The sequence below is a fragment of the Stegodyphus dumicola genome, chromosome 11 (genome assembly GCF_044657685.1).
Source record: "Stegodyphus dumicola isolate Sdum_Otavi_A_Nest chromosome 11, ASM4465768v1".
Classification (NCBI taxonomy): Eukaryota; Metazoa; Arthropoda; class Arachnida; order Araneae; family Eresidae; genus Stegodyphus; species Stegodyphus dumicola.
This window is the reverse complement of record NC_140778.1, coordinates 66,327,858-66,347,856: the sequence shown is the minus strand read 5'-3', so window position 1 is coordinate 66,347,856 and position 19,999 is coordinate 66,327,858. Positions and strand designations below refer to the sequence as shown.

Sequence of the window (19,999 nt, the reverse complement as noted above, 5' to 3'; positions counted from 1 at the left end):
TTTCTATTTTAACAAACATCAAAAATCTTTCATATATATCTCCAGTTTTTGAGACATATCTAATAACTATGGAGAGTTGATCCGTATGGCTAACGTCAGGTGTAGAATCCACAGTGATTCCATAATACTTGGCTTCTTTGATTCTGTAACTATTTTTTCCAATACTTTTGACCCCAGTAAAATTATTAGTTCTTCATACGTTGTGGAGGATAAATATGATACTTTTCCGCGGCCTGGATTACCGTATCTTCTTACATGTTCTTCTAGAAACGGATCAAATTTGGCTAAGAGATCGATACACCCAAGAAAATTGCCATTACTAGGATCACCATGTATTTCATTATCGCCTCTAAACGCTAGTCCCCTTTCGGCCAAAAACTTAATTACTTCCACTACTCTTCTTAAAACCGTTGTCCAATATGTGCTTTCTTTTTCCTTGACAATATCAAACGTCTCATCAATTTTTCTAGTTTGTTGGTAGTTCACTAAAGCAGAAATAGATGCAAAATGTTCTTTTGACACTTCATGACTTGAAATTCTCGAATGTGCGTTTTTCCAGTCATTAAAGCCTGTAAGGAATTGGTTACACAGGTTTGGATTTCCAGGTAGGTCCGATTTGAACAAAATACATTTATAACAAAAAAACTTGCCAGTAGATTCGGAAAATATCAACCAGTCCCTTTTTATAATATCATTGTTGTTCAGTTTTCTGAAAAAATAATCTTGTGATGGACATATCATTATTTCGCCAAATTTAGTGGCGTATAACTTAAAATTTATATCCAATTTCTGCACAGGGTGATTACGAGAGAAGTAATCGATAAGATCTGCGCTTATGGTTGTCCACCGTGCTGGATCAGAACTGAAAATACTTGAGGCTGATGTTGTTGGTAGTGATTCAGGCACCACCTGCTTGGAAGCGTCGTTAAAATTTCGTAAACCCCCGTCAGCCTCGTCTTCTGTGACATTCTCAGTTTTATTGGTTGAACATTCTTGCGAGTCCCAACAAGCCTCAGCTTCTTTAGGTCTAACCTCGATCGAGGAAATATCTACCGCATCTGCATTATCTTCTGTCTCCTTAGAAATGTTAACATATTTCAATAAAGAACCTTTAATTTTACTAAGCGACTCACTCACTTTCTCTTTCTTTTTGCGTTTTTCATGTCCACTTTGGTGTTTTCTTTTATATCCATCAGACATTTTTCGCTAAAAAAAAATATTTAAAAAAAGCTTTTATAAATTGCGCTTAAAAGTTTAAAATAATTTTTTAACTTTCTGATATACCACAATAAAAGCGATGGGCACGCACAAACTAAAATTTAAACTTGTTTTCTCCTTCTTCTCGTCACCTTTAAATATACATTTTAGTTTGCGCCCGTCGCTTTTATTATGCTATCAGAAAGCTAAAAAGTTATTTTAAATTTGTTAAGTAATGCATTTTAAACTTGTAAAAACGAAACCCGGATTTACGAGTATGGATTAAAATTAAGCTATTCCAAAGGTGATTTGGACTGTACTATTTCTACAACTACTACTGGAGATTTTTTACAATAGTATGGCCAAACCACCCCATAGTAGGCCTACTCAAAGTTCCTTGCATTGTGCTGCATTCTACGGCGGACTATTATACTAATAAGAAGTGATAAAATGAAAATTCTATTATTTATAATGGAATGAAGCAATATTCCAGAATCAAAAACTAGGTTGAAATAAGTAGAGTATAAAAACAACTTTCCTTTACTTACCTTACTTATAATAAATTTAACTTCCAGTTTTTAAACTAAAGATTGACTTGGGGTTGAGCGTGATTAAATACAAGCACAGGCATACACGCTCTATCGTAGTGTTTACATATTAACTTATTACACAACTGAGCTACTAAAACAAAAGACCTTAGCAGCAGGGAAAACCTCTCGATCGCGCGCAAGCGTTTGGTAGTGGGCATGGAAACGTGGCCAACTGTGTCAAACGCATGTGCCCATCCGAGAGGTTTTCCCGGCGGCTAATGTCTTGTCATGTTCATGTACTAAAACCCTGGAATTCTGCATGGAATTTGGTAGATATAAAAGTTGCATTGTTGCAGATAAACTCAATTCTGGAATTATGGCTATTGAAAATGGCTCTATGAAAAATAAAAACATTAAAATCCCAAAATAAAATAATGTTATTTTACCGCATCATCACATTTTCGGATTTATATCTACAACAAAATTATTACTTAATATTAGCGGTCAATTTCAGTTAAAAAATGTTTATTATTTCGGGGCCTACGCTGCTGGAGTGCCTAGGGCCTACGACACCCTTAATCCGGCCCTGTCTACAATGTAGGCAAACAAAAAATACATAATCTCAATAAAATACATTTTAAACCAAACAATAAAATAACATAAAAAAGAAAAAACATGTTATACATTTAAGCACTACCAAAAGCAAATATTAACTTACCATGATTTTCGAGTTCGCTTCGTACACCCAGAGCCACGTAAAAATCAAAATATCAAATGAAATTTTTCAAACCAGGTACTATTTCTGATCAAACACTTCACATAGTGACCATCTGAACCTTTCTTCCTACAAACCCATTCAAATCTATCTAAACGGTTTTTACGTTCGACTAGGCGCATATCCTTTCTACATACAGGACACTTATAATGGCTACCAAGTAAACCTTCATTTACACACCAGTCAATTAAAGCTCTTTTCTCCTTTCGCTCCACATCATACAGAAACTTCAAATTAATCTTACTACATTCGGCCATTCTACCGTCTGAAGAATCAAACCAACACACACCACAAAAACGCTTACAAAACATCCTATGATTCAAAATTTCCCAGAATCATGCATCTGATTACGTCACAATAAGGTTTCCATAACATTCAACTACTCAGGCTACCATAAATGAAACAACAACTTGGAGATAAATCAAAAAACAACTTTGCCATAACACAAGGGGTACCTTAAAGTCTACTCTACTCGAAATCTGAAGTAATTACGTTTTATAACATGACAAAAGGAGCAGTTGATATAGTCGACGAAATGGGTGGCACTTATTCAGTGACCAGAATATCAAACTGATGGGCATATTTTTTTCGCTATTAAATATTGCTGGCATAAATTCAAGGATTTTGCTTTTATCTACTAAAACTCCACCAGAGAAGTTCAGGAATAGGAGGCACTTCTGATCTGTCCTTAGCACTTTTAGATCCTCATTTGAAATCATAACAGAAACAGTAAGAATACAACAAAGATTCTGTTGAAGGTTCGAAAACAAAGAAAAGAAAATTACGTTACCGGAGATGTTACATGTGCTCAAGAAAAAAAGACAGAAAATCAAAAACTGTATGCGTGAAGTGTAAAAAAAGAATATGTGAAGAACACTATGAAATAGAAGCTTCATGTATAAAACTACAAAATATTTAATTCTTCTTGAGCCTAATTGATTTGAAAATTAATTATATAACTCATTGTCCATGTAATAATTCTGCATAATTTGGATTATTATTGCATTAAAAAATAAAAAAACACAAATGTCTCATGAAAATCAATGATTCCTAGTCACCTGAAGAAAATGCAAGTACTTTTATTTGTTATTAATTTTAAAATTAACATTATTTTTAAGTTATTTTATATAATAAATGTTGCAATTAATACAGAATGCATTATTTTACCGAATTGTGATAACATGTCATTTAATTGTGACGCGTGTTCTCCTGATAAATAATACAGCATGCGTCTTCCCGGTTTAACTATATACCGCTAAATGTCAGTATCAACCTATTTATTTTACTTCTGTATACTAAATATCTTATAACTTGTACACCGCTAAAATCATGGCTTCCATATGATAAATATATTGCAACTTAACTATACACAGCTAAAATCATGACCGATTAGGCGTTGGTGAGCTTGGCGAATAAATACGCATTGGCGCCGACGGATCTGCTGCGGAAGAAAACCCAAAGCAACATGACCATGTTGCTTTGGGTATGAAAACGTCACCATGTCTGCAATAGTTAGCACAAGAAAAGTTATCTTGGTTTTAATGATATTAACAGAATTTAATGCTAATTTTCAATTTTGTCCAATATGTCTTAGATTTAATTTACAAAAATATCAGTTAAAATGCATTAAATGCGAGTAAAAGTAAACTAATATGTATGAATTAAAAAAATCATTGGTTCAACGTTATTTTATTTATGCTTCATATATTAAATATAAACAAAAAATTCATTATCAAGGTATTTGCAAAACTCATCCCCTAATCCATATTTCATATATATGTAAAATTAGCATTTGTTTCCGGTCTCGATAATGTTTAAAAAAAAAAAAAAAATGGAACAGTACATCTGAATAAAAAACCTGAAATATTTATATTAAGATAACATTAGACTTAAATTTAAATATATATCTTGATGATTTCAATGTTTTTTCACCTATGTCAGTGTTTAGACTGTAAGTAATTTATTAGAAAGCATTTATATTAAGCCTTAGAAAGAATTTAAAAAATGGGTGAATCTTTACATTATGGTAATTTGGCGATTTTTTGGCGACCAACCCTGCTACAGCAACCTGCTAGTTTTGTTTTGGATGCCATTTTGTTTTCTTGAAGTAAAGGCATTTTTTTTTTTTACTCAACATTTTTTCCAACAATCTGCTAGCCGAATTACGCTTATACTAAAACTTTTATGGAACAAAAATGCTTAATCATGATGAAGAATAGGTGTGAAATTGGGAGAAAGTGCAGAATTGCAAACTGCTTGCCACGTTTTTAAGAATTGCACACAAACGGTATCCATGTGCACGTCGACCTGTTTTAACTTGAAAAAACATCCCAGAATTGCACAAAAATGGCATTGCGCACACTCTTGACTTTATCTATGTACACATCGACCTATTTTCACTTAAAAAGTCAAAGAAAATTGACAAATATCCAATTCTTCTTACTCTTGTAAAAAGCACCAAACAAATAAATGGGCGATTCTGCACTTTAGCAGCGAAATTGTTTTTAAGTGCTTATTAGCTAAAATCCCGATCGTAATTTTCCGGAAAATGTCACATTACATGTCTCATGATCTCTCATTTCTTTGAGATGAAATAATCTGTGATTTGCACTGTGTACTTCTCAGATTATTGCTAACGTAGTAGCTAGTAACCTTTATCGCCTTACCAAAATGTCGCCAAGCTACCTGTTACCATATTCTAAAGATTAGCCAAAAAATGAAGATTTATTCATTTTATTCAAGTAAAATAAACAAAAACCCCACAGAAGAGTTTTGAGTAAATATGTAATACATATAGATTTCTTACCTGCATTAAAATTTATTTTTTCAATGACTCATTCTTCCGAATGTCTTTTTACATACTTTATATACATGGGGTTGCTCTACTTGGCATGTTACAAATTTCACTGAAAACATTTTTCATTTGCAATGTAATATGAGGAAACCCTGTATTATATTTCCAATGTTGCATCAGGCAACCCTTTTGTGAACGTTATGCACTGCAGCATGGATGTGCTACTGTAGGTAGGTAATCATGGTCTTCAGGATATTTACAACAAAAATAAAAGTACCTAATACACTATTTCATCACATGCCCAATCCATCACACTTAAATTAATAAATAGAAAGCTGTGATAGGTATCTGCATTAAACTGAGAAAGCAAATTTAACACAAAGTATACATAAGTTACAGTACACATATGGCTGAGCCATTCTACCTTTCTTCATTTCATTATTAGAAGCATTTTAAAGTGGTAACAAGTATATAATCACCATAATGCACTTTACTAGGTGCCAAATATAAAGAAAGGACATCTACGAGTAAGAAAAAATCTACTGAAATCTATATGCGCACAGCTGTAATAAAGGCAAAAATAAAACTTATATGCTCAAGAAGGTCTAGTTTTACTTGGAATAGTAAATGCTACTTCAAATCAGTAGTTCCTTTAAATGACTTTATATTTATTTTGCATGTACCAAGTTTATTCTCTTGGGGAAACAAATAGATGATTTATTATTCCTACTGATAAAATTACAAGTTACCTCCCTTACACAGGTTCAGTTGTCAGCTTTTACCAACCAGATAACACACGCAAATCCTAAATTCTGCCACTGAGCACCACTGAAATTTCTATGAATGTTAATGCACCTAAATTCTGTCCTATAGGAGCCTGCCTCGTAGAAATGAACCAAAACTGACTTCACATAATGAGGATTTATTCATGGACAATTCCTTTCTGCATTTGCAATTACAGATTGCTATTAAACATAACAAACCACACACGACCACTTCAATATAGAAAAATTGGTTTCTATAAATTCTTCTACTCATATGACTTATGAGATTTCTCTTCTCTATTGATATAGATATTTAATTCACATTTTAGAATAAATACATTTTTATATATATAAAAAAAGTTTTCTCCGATATATTAGCATGGATATGCTTATTTAAATTATTCTTTCCTCTAAATCATTTGTTAGATAGGTGAGACTTCTGCCCTACATATAAGCATAAAGTGCTTCAGACTATCTTTTTCCTTACATGACTTCTTACATAATTCACACATACGAAGTTTCTCTTAATTCTCTGACAGCAGCTCAACCCATGATTTCTATGGGCAAAAGAAACATAGCAAAATTTGCCCATCATGTAATAATGACAAACATACATTTTTTGTCTATAACAAAGCACATCAGACAGTTTCAATGTTTAGACATCAGTAATATATTCTGTGCAGTGTTTAGACTTTAAATTACAATTTTTATTGCAATAGATGGAATTGACTGTCCCTAAAATTTAAGGTTTCTCTCCTGTGTGAATAATCATATGGCTGTTTAAATTATCCTTATGACTAAATCTCTTCTTGCATACTTCATACACACAAGGTTTCCCTCCTGTGTGAATGAGCATATAGTTGTTTAACTTACACTTTCGACTAAATGATTTCTCTTACATACTTCATACACATAAGGTTTGTCTCCTGTGTGAATGACCGCATGGTCATTTAAACTACATTTTTCACTAAATGACTTCTTGCATACATCACAAACATAAGGTTTCTCTTCTGTGTGAATAAGCATATGCCTGTTTAAATTTTGCTTAACACTAAATGATTCTTTACATACTTCACAAGCATAAATTTCCTTTTCTGCATGAATAAGCATATGCTTGTTTAAATTTGTCTTTTGATTAAATGACATCTTACATACTTCACATTCATAAGGTTTCTCTCCTGTGTGTATAAGCATATGCCTGCTTAAACTCAGCTTAACTCTAAATGCCATCTGACATATTTCACACACACAAGGTTTCTCACCTGTGTGAATGCGCATATGGTTGTTTAAACTATGATTAAATCTAAATGCCTTGTTACATACTTCACACACACAAGATTTTTCTCCTGTGTGAATAAGCATATGCCTGTTTAAACTCTGCTTAAATCTAAATGCCTTCTTACATTCTTCACACATATAAGGTTTCTCTCCTGTGTGAAGGAGCATATGGTTGTTTAAACTACATTTTTGACGAAATGACTTCTTACATACATCACAAACGTAAGGTTTCTCTTCTGTATGAATAAGCACATGTGTTTTTAAATTCCACTTTTGATTACATGACTTCTTACATACTTCACAGTCATAAGGTTTCTCGTCTGTGTGAATAAGCATATGCGTGTTTAAATTACACTTTTGTCGAAATGATTTCATACATACTTCACAAACATAAGGTTTTTTTCCTGTGTGAATAAGCATATGCTTGCTTAAGCTCTCCTTAAGTCTAAATGATTTCATACATACCTCACAAACATAAGGTTTCTCTCCTGTGTGAACAAGCATATGCTTGCTTAAACTCTCCTTATGTCTAAATGGCTTCTTACATACTTCACACATATAAGGTTTCTCTCCTGTGTGAATGAGCATATGGTTGTTTAAACTATGTTTTACACTAAATGACTTCTTGCATACTTGACAAACACAAGGTTTCTCTCCTGTGTGAATAAGCATATGCCTGTTTAAACTATGCTTAAATCTAAATGCCTTCTTACATTCTTCACACATATAAAGTTTCTCTTCTGTGTGAAGGAACATATTGTTGTTTAAACTACACTTTTGACTAAATGACTTATTACATACTTCACACACATAATATATCTCTCCTGTGTGAATAAGCATATGCTTGCTTAAGCTATGCTTAAGTCTAAATGACTTCCTACACACTTCCCACTCATAAGGTTTCTCTCCTGCATGAATAAGCAATTGTTTATTTAAATTACTTTTTACACAAAAATCACTTCTTGCATACTTCACACACATAAGGTTTCTCTCCAGTATGATAAAAGGCCCACCAGCGGCCGAGCGGTAACGTCGCTGAACACTGGTAGTTCGGTCCAAGGTTCGAATCCCGCGAACGGGCTAACTGCATGGGTGTTTTCGTGGTTTTTCCCATGTGTAACGTGTATACGAGCCAGTTTCCCTTAAAAAGTCCTCCACGAAGGCATCCCTCCCTTAAGGCAGATAGCGCTCGAGTGCTATGCCGTAATCTAATAAAATAAACCAAACCAAACCAGTATGATAAAAGTACGGTTGTTTAAACTACATTGTTCAATTTTCTATGCTTGGTTAAAACGGTGTTTCACCTGAATAACTGATTGAATACATCATATACACGGTTTTTTCCTGTTCCCGATGTAGACCGCAGTATGTTGTTTCATATTTGCAAGACATCGGGTATCACTGAGGGATCAACCGCTAGGAGTTTTGACCTCTAGTTGGCGCTATGCTCTGAGGCCTTCGGCTAGAAATAGAAGAATATGCGCTTTTGTGCGAGTTAGATTAGTATCCAAGTTAAACAAAATAAAAATGTTGCATGTAGAATTTGCAAGAACTTAACCGTAGACAGATATCTTGTTTTGCACCCGCTAAGTCTTTCTGCCCCGATGGTCGAAAAATCAAGCATAGGTGCGAAGGAAAGGTATTTAGAAAAAGGGGCATTTTCGTATTTGCGGTGTCATCGGCAAAGAGTGCAAGATGAACAGAAGAGTCTTTAGGGATATCTTGTGTATAAATATTAAAAATGTACGGCGAAAGTGCCGACCCCTGTGGAACACCAGCATTGATTACTCTGGTGGTAGAGTATGCAGTACCGATTTTGATTCTGAATGTTCTGTTGCTGAGAAAAGAGCTATTAAACAATAAAGCTTATTATTAAGCTTGCTAATAAGCTTATTATTAAAGCTTGCTATTAAGCGACTGGAAAATTGAGAGTGATTAGTTTGTAAATATGTCCTCGATGCCATACCCTGTCAAAAGCTTTCGCGATATCGAGAAATATAGCACCGGTCGGAAGCTTGCAGTTGTAGCCTTCAGTGATAATGTTGATAACTCTAAGAAGTTGGTGGCAAGTGCTATGATGATTACGAAAACCGAATTGTTCTTCTGGGAGAAAATTCATGGAAGGGTGAATTTTTTGGATGTAGAAAAGTAGGATTTTCTCAGTAACTTTAGACAGGTGGCTAAGTAAACTGATAGGGCGATAGTTCTGTGAGAGAGTTGGATTTTGTTGCGGTTTAGCAAAAACAATTATTATAGCTTGCTTCCATGAGTTAGGAAAATGAGCGAATTTGATAATGTTGTTGATAATTTTAGTTAGGCAGGTAAGAGCGTTGATCGGAAGATGCTTCAGTGCTTTGGTCGAGATGCCATCGTGCCCTGGGGCTTTCTTCGTTTGTAAGGCACTGATGGGGTTGGCAACGATGGTTGGGGTAGTCAGGAAAGTGAAGTTGTACGGAGCAGGGGTGTTAAGGAAGTTATTGACCACCTGGTTGACCCGTTCAATATGGTTATTGTCGTACGGAGTGGGATTAAGAGTGAATGTATTTCCATATAGTCCGCAAAAGATTTAGCTTTATCTTCTTCTGTATATGAAGTTCCACTAGGTCCATGGATAGGCGGAATAGGTTTATAAGGTTTCTTGAATTTGCGGGAAATGTCAAATAGGAAATTGTCCTCTATAGCAAGGTTATTTAGGAAATTGGTCCATTTTTGGTTTTTGAAGTTCTTGATTCGTCTGTTGATTTCTTTTTGCATAGAGTTTAGTTCGTGTTTGATTTGGATCCCTGGTGGTTTGCCATCTTTTGCGGATCTGGTTTTTCTCTTTAATCCTATTTTTTATATCGGAAGGCAGGGGAAGGAAAGGCTTGTTCACATAAAAAGTATTGGTGGCTTCCTTTAAAGCAGAATTGATGCTGTTGGTAAATTTTGAGACTTCGTGTTCTAAATCTTCTGAGGAGAGTAAAAAGGAACTTCGTACATCTTGTACGAGTTCAAAAGTCCAGGAAGAAAAGATGGGACAAAATAAAATTTAAAATAAATGGCCCAAAAATAATAGAGAGAAAAATAAAAGGGCCTATAAAAAGAAAAGGAAAAGAAGTATAAAATATCCTAAAATACGATTGTATCCATGAGTGTAGTTAAAAGGAGAATTTGTCTTCATTTACAATAAATAGTGTTAATTTACAATAATTACTAGTTAATTAATGTTAGTTTAATACAATGAGGCACACTGTTATTTATATAAGCTCATAGTTCTAAGAATTTATTTAAGGCAGTGAAGAATAAACCATCCCTTACATAGGGACATATAACAGATAGCAAGGAAGAGTATGAGAAAAAATCGGTGAGGTATAATATTATTTAAAGGCGAAAATATATTTAAGCGATCTAAAAAAAAGAGAATCTAGAAAATCTGAGACGGAAATAGCGCGATGCCCTGAGTCCCCGAATTTCCCTCTCACGAGAATCCTGAAACAAGATAAGGGGGCTTTGTAAGTGGTGACAGATGTGAACTGATAACGTTGGCGTCTGTTTGGAATTGATTCACAAAGGAAGCCACAAGCAATGAGCAATTTCAAGTATTTTTTAATGCTAAATACTGATGAAAAGTAAAAATTTATTGATTGAAAGCCACTTATTTATAGAAATTTGATTTAGTTTAGATGAAAGAAAAGTACTTATCTTAAAATTCCAGGCTTTCGTCCTCACATTGTCCGCTGTTTTATTTCTGTCAACATCGGAGCGGAAATTCTTTGGAAGCATATATGTTTTGTAGAAAAAACACTGTTTAAAAGTAATTTAATTGATAATCACCAGGGGGAAAGGAATTTTTTCACATTTTTACGGAGCGCTGTGACCGTGCAGCCGCTTGCCTCGGTGATCGCACCGCCCTCCAACCGTTCTCCTCCGTTTTACATCTTAATTCAAAACCGTGAGGGTCACAGCTTCAGTATAGCCAGCCGGAATTTTAAACAAAAAGTATCGCCAACAAAAGACAGACAGACAAAGTAGACAGATGTCTTCTTTTGCACCCGCTAAGTCTTTCTGTACCGATTGGCGAAAAATCAAGTTTAGGTACGAAGCAAAGGTATATAGAAAGGGGGCAATTTCGTATTTCAGAGGAGTGTAAAAAGGAACGTCGTACATTTTGTACGAGTTTGAAAGGGCAGGAAGAAAAGATGGGACCAAATAAAATTTAAAATAGATGGCCCAAAAAATAATAGAGGGTAAATAAGGCCTATAGAAAGAAAAGGAAAAGAAGTAGAAAATATCCAAAAATACGATTGTGTCCATGAGTGTAGTTAAAAGCGAAGAAGCTGTCTTCATTTACAATAAATAGTGTCTCACAGGCGTGTGTGTGTGTCGTGAGTTTGTTTGGTTTTGCTGAATAGATGTGATACTGGGAAAAAAAAGGTGACAGTCTTAAAATGCATCGTATCAAAGTATTTAGCATGGAATACAAAATAATATGTACGCTTGCATCCTGTGACACAACAGCAAAAGACCCATAACATCAGAGAAAAATAATTATTAATTTAACTAAAGTAACTTATCCCAACATTTTCATACATTTTTCAAAAAAACAGCAGTAGACAAAGAACATAGAGCCGTACACAATGTGTGTGCGGTTGTGGTCTTGTATTACAGAGTATGTGTATTAAAAACTTAAATTAAACATAGTATTTATTAATTTGACTGTCATAATTTTTTACAGGTTTAATTATTTTACTATCATAATTTATTACTAGTTAATTAATGTTAGTTTAATACAATGAGGCACACTGTTATTTATATAAGCTCATAGTTCTAAGAATTTATTTATATGAGTAAAGAATATTCCAACCCTTACATATGGACATTTAACAGATAGCAAGGAACTGTATGAGAAAAAAATATCAGTGAGGTATAATATTATTTAAAGGCGAAAATATATTTAAGTGATAAAAAAAGGGAAACCAAAAGATCCGAGAGGGAAGTAGCGCGATGCCTCAAATCCCCAATTTTCCCTCTCACGAGATTCCTCAAAACAAGATAAGGGGGCTTTGTAGGTGGTGACAGACTTGAACTGATAACGTTGGCGTCTGTTTGAAATTGTAACCACAAAGAAAGCCACAAGCAATGAGCAATTTCAAATATTGTTTAATGCTAAAAACTCATGAAAAATTAAAATTTATTCATTTGAAGGCACTTATTTATAGAAATTTAGGAAGAGCTTCAGCATAGCCCACCTTCAAAGTTTGGCGAATTTGTTTTGGCGCCAAAGCATATGAAATACGTTGTTTTGAAAAATGGTTGCCATCCAGATTTTCGACAAAACGCCATGTTTCAAAAAATGGCGGCCATCTTGATTTCACCAGAAATCGTGGATAATAGAAATAAATTTACGACTATTATACACGATTTTAAGAGAAAGAAATATTAAGAAATGATTAATAAAACTGTTTAAGGTATAAAGGATGTAATTTTAAAAACAATACAGGAAACCTTTAGCTATTTCACCTATAGTAAATAATTTGGTAAAAGCGTAGAATAGGCTGCATCAAGAAAGTTGAGAAGGCGGAGCTGTGTGACGTCCATAAACGGGCGGGAATAAGCTTTGACGTTACAATGTATTCTCCATGCTACGCGTAATTTCTATTTTCTCCTAACAAAATAATGAATTTTTTATTATTGTAAATTAACACTAAATTCTTTACTTTAAATTTACATTTCTGACATTTAAGCTTAGGCGTAACTGAAAATAAGTATAATAAATTGTTTATATTTAAAATTACTATGATACAGTAAGCAAATTCTACCAATTATTAAAACGATAAGAACGTCGCAGTCTCTCATACTTGTATTTCATACAGCTTCAGTATTTTCAAAGATTTTTAAGCTTCAGCATTTATAGAAATATAAAAAGATTTTTTAAAATTTGAAATTAATTCTCTGGAACATATTAATTTTATCATATTTACAAATTAACGTTTTGCTACATAACGACATAATCCCTTACATACCAGTACCTAGACAATTTTCATTATTTTCTAAAATTTTTTAACTTCACATTAATGAAAAACAGGTTCTTAAATTCCTAAATCACATCATATTCTCTGTAGGCAGGCATACTAGAATTCTTCACATTAATAAATAAAAAAAGTAATTTCTCACAATGAAAGAAAATATTATAAGAAAATAAATACTACAAATTTGGAACACTAAGCAATGCTTCCCATGCACACAAACATATTATCAAAGAACTCATATTATCAAGTGCAATTACGATAGCAAACACTACGTATTATAATAATGAGGTAAAAGTTACTTATAGGGTCAAAGTTTACAGTTTTGCTACTGTTGAGTAGATCGTCGAGCTATCAATATATATCGAAAGTCGGAAAGCATTACATAAAAACCAAAAAATTAAAAATACAATTTAAATGAAAAATGATGGCTTAAATATAATTCCCAATTAAAAAAACAATACAAATTTAAAATACACAAACGCTATGTTAAACATTGCATATAAAATACGTTACATTACAGCTCGGCGTTACATATGATCTCGTTTTCCCTTGTACACAACGATCCGTATTCGCTCGAAAAACATCAAAGAATTGCACAAACTCGGTGTCCATGTACAGTCGGTCACAAAAGAATTTGAACACAGGTACCCATTCAGAAAATTTACTTTTCCGTTGAGAAACAAAATGGTGGCTCGGTCAATCTTGGTTCGATCAAAACACCAAAGGATGGCTGACGTCCATCCTGGCTAGGTGTCGAGAGAAAAACCACGAGCTATTTGGGTGAGCAGAGGAAAAAAAACGCAAACGGTCGCTGCGGCCTTACTTGGTTGGCGAAAAGCGAAAAAATAAAAGGGTCTCAAGAGTCTATCTCAGTTGGATGGAAAAAGCAAAAGGATGGTTCATGTCAAATTCGGCTAGGTGTCGGAAACATACAATACGATCTATCTGAGTGAGCTGGGAAACAAAATGGCTGCTCAAGTGATCGAGGTTTGCGTGCAAAGGCAAAATAAAAAACAAACGGTCGCTACGCACCGTCTTGGCTCGCGAAGAAAGAAAGAATACAATCATTCATCTTAGTTGGATGGGAAAACAAAATGATGGCTCACGTCAAATTTGTCTAGGTGTAGGAAAAAATACAACATGACCTATCTGAGTGAGCTGAGAAAAAAAATGGCTGCTCAAGCAATCAAGGTTTAAGAGCAGAGGAAAGAAAACAAACGGTCGCTACGCCCCATCTTGGCTCGCGAAGAGAGAAAGAACACAATCGTCTCACTCATCCATCTTAGTTTGATGAGAAAAACAAAAGGATGGCTCACGTCAAATTTGTCTAGGTGTAGGGAAAAAATACAACAGGAGCTATCTGAGTGAGCTGGGAAACAAAATAGTTGCTCAAGTGATCCAGGTTTGCCGTCAGAGGAAAAAATAAAAAACACAAAACGGTCGCTATGGCCCCCGTCTCGGTTCGCGAAGAGAGAAAGAACACAATGGTCTCATTCATCCTCTTAGTTCGATGGGGAAAATAAAAGGGTGGCTCACGTCAAATTTGTCTAGGTGTAGGGAAAAAATACAACATGACCTATCTGGGTGAGATGGGAAACAAAATGACTGATCAAAGTGTCGCTGCATCCCATCTTGGCTCCCGTAGAGAGAAAGAACACAACAGTCCCCTCAGAAAGTCTTCATTGGATGGGAAACAAAATAGCTGCTCCCACCATCAGGGTTTGAGATGAAAAAAATAAAAGGGGGGTTCTCAAACTATCGAGGTTTAAGTGAGACTAGAAAAAAATAGGCTGGAAAATATTTTTCTGAGAAATTGGAATCATAAAATGGGCTAATGATCACGTCGAACATTTCGGCTGAAAGGATCGTTTTGAGATGGGCTGGAAAAATATTTTCCTGAGAGATTGCAATAAAAAAATGGGCTGTTGATTACGTCGATCACATAGGCTGGAAGGATCCTTTTGAGATAGGCTGGAAAAAATATTTTTCTGAGAAATTGTATGCACAACAGGGACACGACGAAAGCGAAACAGGAAAATCCTCCAGAGATATTAGAGAATCCATTCTTAAAAAATTGTCTAATGTCTCGTCGATCGAGTCGGCTGGAAAAAACATTTCTAAAAGCTGAGAAATATGTTAGCATGCCTTTACAGAATGTCTTTCTTTGAGGAAGAAGTGTGTATCCAGGTCGGATCCTCAGCACAGACTGATTGGAAGTCGAAATTCGAGTGGTTTAAATAGATAAGTGTGAATTCTTTCTAGAAAGAATTTTGTATTGTCTTGCTAATCGAAAATCGAGTCGGCTGGGAAAAACTTTCTGAGGGCTGGAAAAAATTCTGGCCAGCTGAGTTATTAAAAAATTTTCTTAATTTTAATGATGTCTTTAGACATCATTAAAATTATCTACATACCCTTTTTGTTTTAGGATGATGTCTCACTCTTTCTAAAAATAGAATTCCATAAAAAACAATGAGCCACGGTCTATTTTTAGAAAGGATGAATCATGATCTATTTTTAGAAATGACGAGTCATGATCTATTTTTAGAAAGGATGAGTGATGATCTATTTTTAGAAATAATGAGACATCATTCCCAGAAAAAAGGGGGAGATCGTTAATTTTTATTATGTCTAAAGACATAACAAAAAAAATTTTTTTAATAACTCAGCTAGTCAGAAATTTTTTCCAGCCCTCAGAAATTTTTTCCCAGCCTACTGTATTTTCGATTGGCAAGACAGCACTATTTTTTTAAGAATGGACTCTTCTTTACATTTTTCAACATTTCCAGTTTTTCGCATCATATGACAGTGAGCTGTTCAAGAATGCAGATCCGCATACAAGATTTTCTGGAAAGCGATTTGAATTTGTTTAAAGTGGAGGATATTTACGTCATCGTTGCGTTCAAACAGAGTCGACAAAGGATATTTTTCAAGGTTTCCTCCCCCAACTTTGGACTCATCAAGAGGTGAGTTTAGATTTCCAAGATTGGATGAGAGAGTGACCCCAAAAAATGGGTCTTGGAAGGAATAGAATGCAGTGACACTCATGGGTATTGAAATATACTGAAAAAACGGACGTTTGAGTTAGTTTCTAGAATATTTTCTATACACATTCCACCGTATAAAATGACGTCATCGTTGCGTTCAAACAGAATTGACAGAGGATACTTTAAAGATTTCCTCCCCCAACTTTGCGAAAAAGTATTTTTCTGAGAGATTGGAATCAAAAATGGGCTGATGTCTCGTCTCGTGAAGAAAAATACAAATGTGTCGTCTTTCGGAGAGGATGCTCCATTACGTGAACACCACACGGAGTTGTAAAGAGAAAAAAATAACAAATAGCCCCTCTCTCTTTATTTTGAAAACGATCACGTGAAACTTGTCGAAGTGTCTTCTTGAAGTGGTTCAGGAACATTGTTGCTGCTACGAGGAAACGATTATATAGATGTTGTAGGTATCTTCAGCAGCGTATGCCCTCTGGAACGAAGCTCAGAATACTTCTCTCTAGATCCTGTTGAGTAGATTCCTGAACCGGGGATCCTGTTGAGATGGGCTGGAAAATATTTTTCTGAGAGATTGAAATCAAAAATGGGCTGCATACTTTTCCTAGAACGCTGTCAGCTGGGAGGATTCTTTTGAGATGGATGCTGGAAAATATTTTCTGAGAGATTGGAATAAAAAAATATGGGCTGATGTCTCGTCGGCTGGGAGGATCCTTTTGAGATGAACTGGAAAAAATATTTTTCTGAGAGATTGGGTGCACAACAGGGACACGACGAAAGCTAAACAGGAAAATCATCCAGAGATATAGATATCAGAGAATCCGTTCTTAAAAAATTGTCTGATGTCTCGTCGATCGAGTCGGCTGGAGAAAACATTTCTAATAGCTGAGAGATATGTTAGCATGCCTTTACAGAATGTCTCTCTTTGAGGAAGAAGTGTGTATCCAGGTCGAATCCAAAGCACAGACTGATTCGAAGTCGAAACTCGAGTGGTTTAAATAGATAACTGTGAATTCCTTCTAGAAAGAATTTTTTATTGTCCTGCCAATCGAAAATCCAGTCGGCTGGGAAAAAATTTCTGAGGTCTGGAAAAAATTCCTGGCTTGGTGAGTTATTAAAAAAAACTTTTTGTTAATTTTAATGATGTCTTTAGACATCATTAAAATGGACTCTTCTTTACATTACATCTTCTTCATTATTAAGAATGGACTCTTCTTTACATTTTTCAACATTCCCAGTTTTTCGCATCAGATGACTGTGAGCTGTTCAAGAATGTAGATCCGCATACAAGATTTTCTGGAGAGCGATTTGAATTTGTTTAAAGTGGAGGATATTTTTCAAGATTTCCTCCCCCAACTTTGGACTCATCAAGAGGTGAGTTTAGGTTTTCCAAGATTGGATAAGAGGCGGGCGCTTGAGTTAGTTTCTAGACTACTTCTATACAAATTACAACTTATAAAGTGACGTCATCGTTGCGTTCAAACAGAGTCGACCCCGGACAGGGAAGGATATTTTTTCAAGATTTCCTCCCCAATTTTGGAATCATCAAGAGGTGAGTTTAGATTTCCAAGATTGGATGAGAGAATGACCCCAAAAAATTGGTCTCGGAAGGAATAGAATGCATTGACACTCATGGGTATTGAAATATACTGAAAAAACGGACGTTTGATTTAGTTTCTAGAATATTTTCTATACACATTCCACCGTATAAAATGACGTCATCGTTGCGTTCAAACAGAGTCGACAGAGGATATTTCTAAAGATTTCCTCCCCCAATTTTGGGAAAAAATATTTTTCTGAGAGATTGGAATCAAAAATGTGCTGATGTCTCGTCTCGTGAAGAAAAATATAAATGTGTCGTCTTTCGGAAAGGATGCTCCATTACGTGAACACCACACGGAGTTGTAAAGAGAAAAAAAAATAACAAATAGCCCCTCTCTCTTTATTTTGAAAACGATCACGTGAAACTTGTCGAAGTGTCTTCTTGAAGTGGTTCAGGAACATTGTTGCTGCTACGAGGAAACGATTATATAGATGTTGTAGGTATCTTCAACAGCTCATGCCCTCTGGAACGAAGCTCAGAATACATCTCTCATCATCATCTAGTTGAGTAGATTCCTGAACAGAGGATCCTTTTGAGATGGGCTGGAAAATATTCTTCTGAGAGATTGGAATCAAAAATGGGCTGCATTCTTTTCCTAGAACGCTGTCACCTGGGGGGATTCTTTAGAGATGGAGACTGGAAAATATTTTCTGAGAGATTGGAATAAAAAATATGGGCTTATGTCTCGTCGGCTGGGAGGATCCTTTTGAGATGGGCTGGAAAAAATATTTTTCTGAGAGATTGGGTGCACAACAGGGACACGACGAAAGCTAAACAGGAAAATCATCCAGAGATATTAGAGAATCCATTCTTAAAAAATTATCTGATGTCTCGTCGATCGAGTCGGCTCGAAAAAACATTTATAAAAGCTGAAAAATATGTTAGCATGCCTTTACAGAATGTCTCTCTTTGAGGAAGAAGTGTGTATCCAAGTCGAATCCACAGCACAGCCTGATTCGAAGTCGAAACTCGAGTGGTTTAAGTAGATAACTGTGAATTTCTTCTAGAAAGAATTTTGTATTGTCTTGCCAATCGAAAATCCAGTCGGCTGGGAAAGAATTTCTGAGGGCTGGAAAAAATTTCTGGCTTGGTGAGTTATTAAAAAAACTTTTTGTTAATTTTAATGATGTGTTTAGACATCATTAAAATTAACTACATAACCTTTTGTTTTAGGAAGATGTCTCACCCTTTCTAAAAATAGTATTCCAAGAAAAACAATGAGCCACGGTCTACTTTTAGAAAGGGTGAGTCAAGATCCATTTTTAGAAAGAGTGAGACATTATCCTAATTAACAAATTTTAATGCCAGAAATTTTTTCCAGCCCACAGAAATTTTTTCCCAGTCGACTCGATTTTCGATTGGCAATACAGCACTATTTTTTTAAGAATGGTCTCTTCTTTACATTTTTCAACATTCCCAGTTTTTCGCATCAGATGACTGTGAGCTGTTCAAGAATGTAGATCCGCATACAAGATTTTCTGGAGAGCGATTTGAATTTGTTTAAAGTGGAGGATATTTTTCAAGATTTCCTTCCCCAACTTTGGACTCATCAAGAGGTGAGTTTAGGTTTTCCAAGATTGGATGAGAGACGGGTGTTTGAGTTAGTTTCTAGACTATTTCTAAACAAATTACACCGTATAAAATGACGTCATCGTTGCGCTCAAATAGAATCGACCCCGGACAGGATAGGATATTTTTTCAAGATTTCCTTCCCCAATTTTAGAGTCATCAAGAGGTGAGTTTAGGATTTCCAAGATTGGATGAGAGAATGACCCCAAAAATGGGTCTCGGAGGGAATAGAATGCATTGACACTCACGGGTATTGAAATATACTGAAAAAAAAACGGGTGTTTGAGGTAGTTTCTAGACTATTTCTATACAAATTCCACCGTATAAAATGACATCATCGTTGCGTTCAAACAGAGTCGACCCCGGACAGGAAAGGATGAAGGAGGCTCATGTTGAGAGATGTGGCACGAGTCTCGTCGGCTGTGAGGATCCTTTTTGAGATGAGCTGGAAAATATTATTTGAGAGTCTATTCTTAACAAAT

The 19,999-nt window shown here is 35.1% G+C and overlaps 1 protein-coding gene across 1 annotated transcript in view; it reads right to left on the bottom strand.

Annotated features, from left to right (window-relative positions):
- Positions 1-8,910, bottom strand: part of LOC118179740 (uncharacterized) — a 57,591-nt gene extending 48,681 nt beyond the window's left edge. Inside the window, exons 1-2 of the mRNA XM_085826300.1 lie at positions 6,934-8,910; positions 129-1,077 (exon numbers count right to left, since the gene is read on the bottom strand). Of these exons, the coding sequence (XP_085682426.1) occupies positions 129-1,077; positions 6,934-8,319 (2,335 nt within the window). The 5' untranslated portion in view covers positions 8,320-8,910. The remainder of the gene's footprint in view (positions 1-128; positions 1,078-6,933) is intronic.
- Between the last annotated feature and the right edge of the window lie 11,089 nt (positions 8,911-19,999).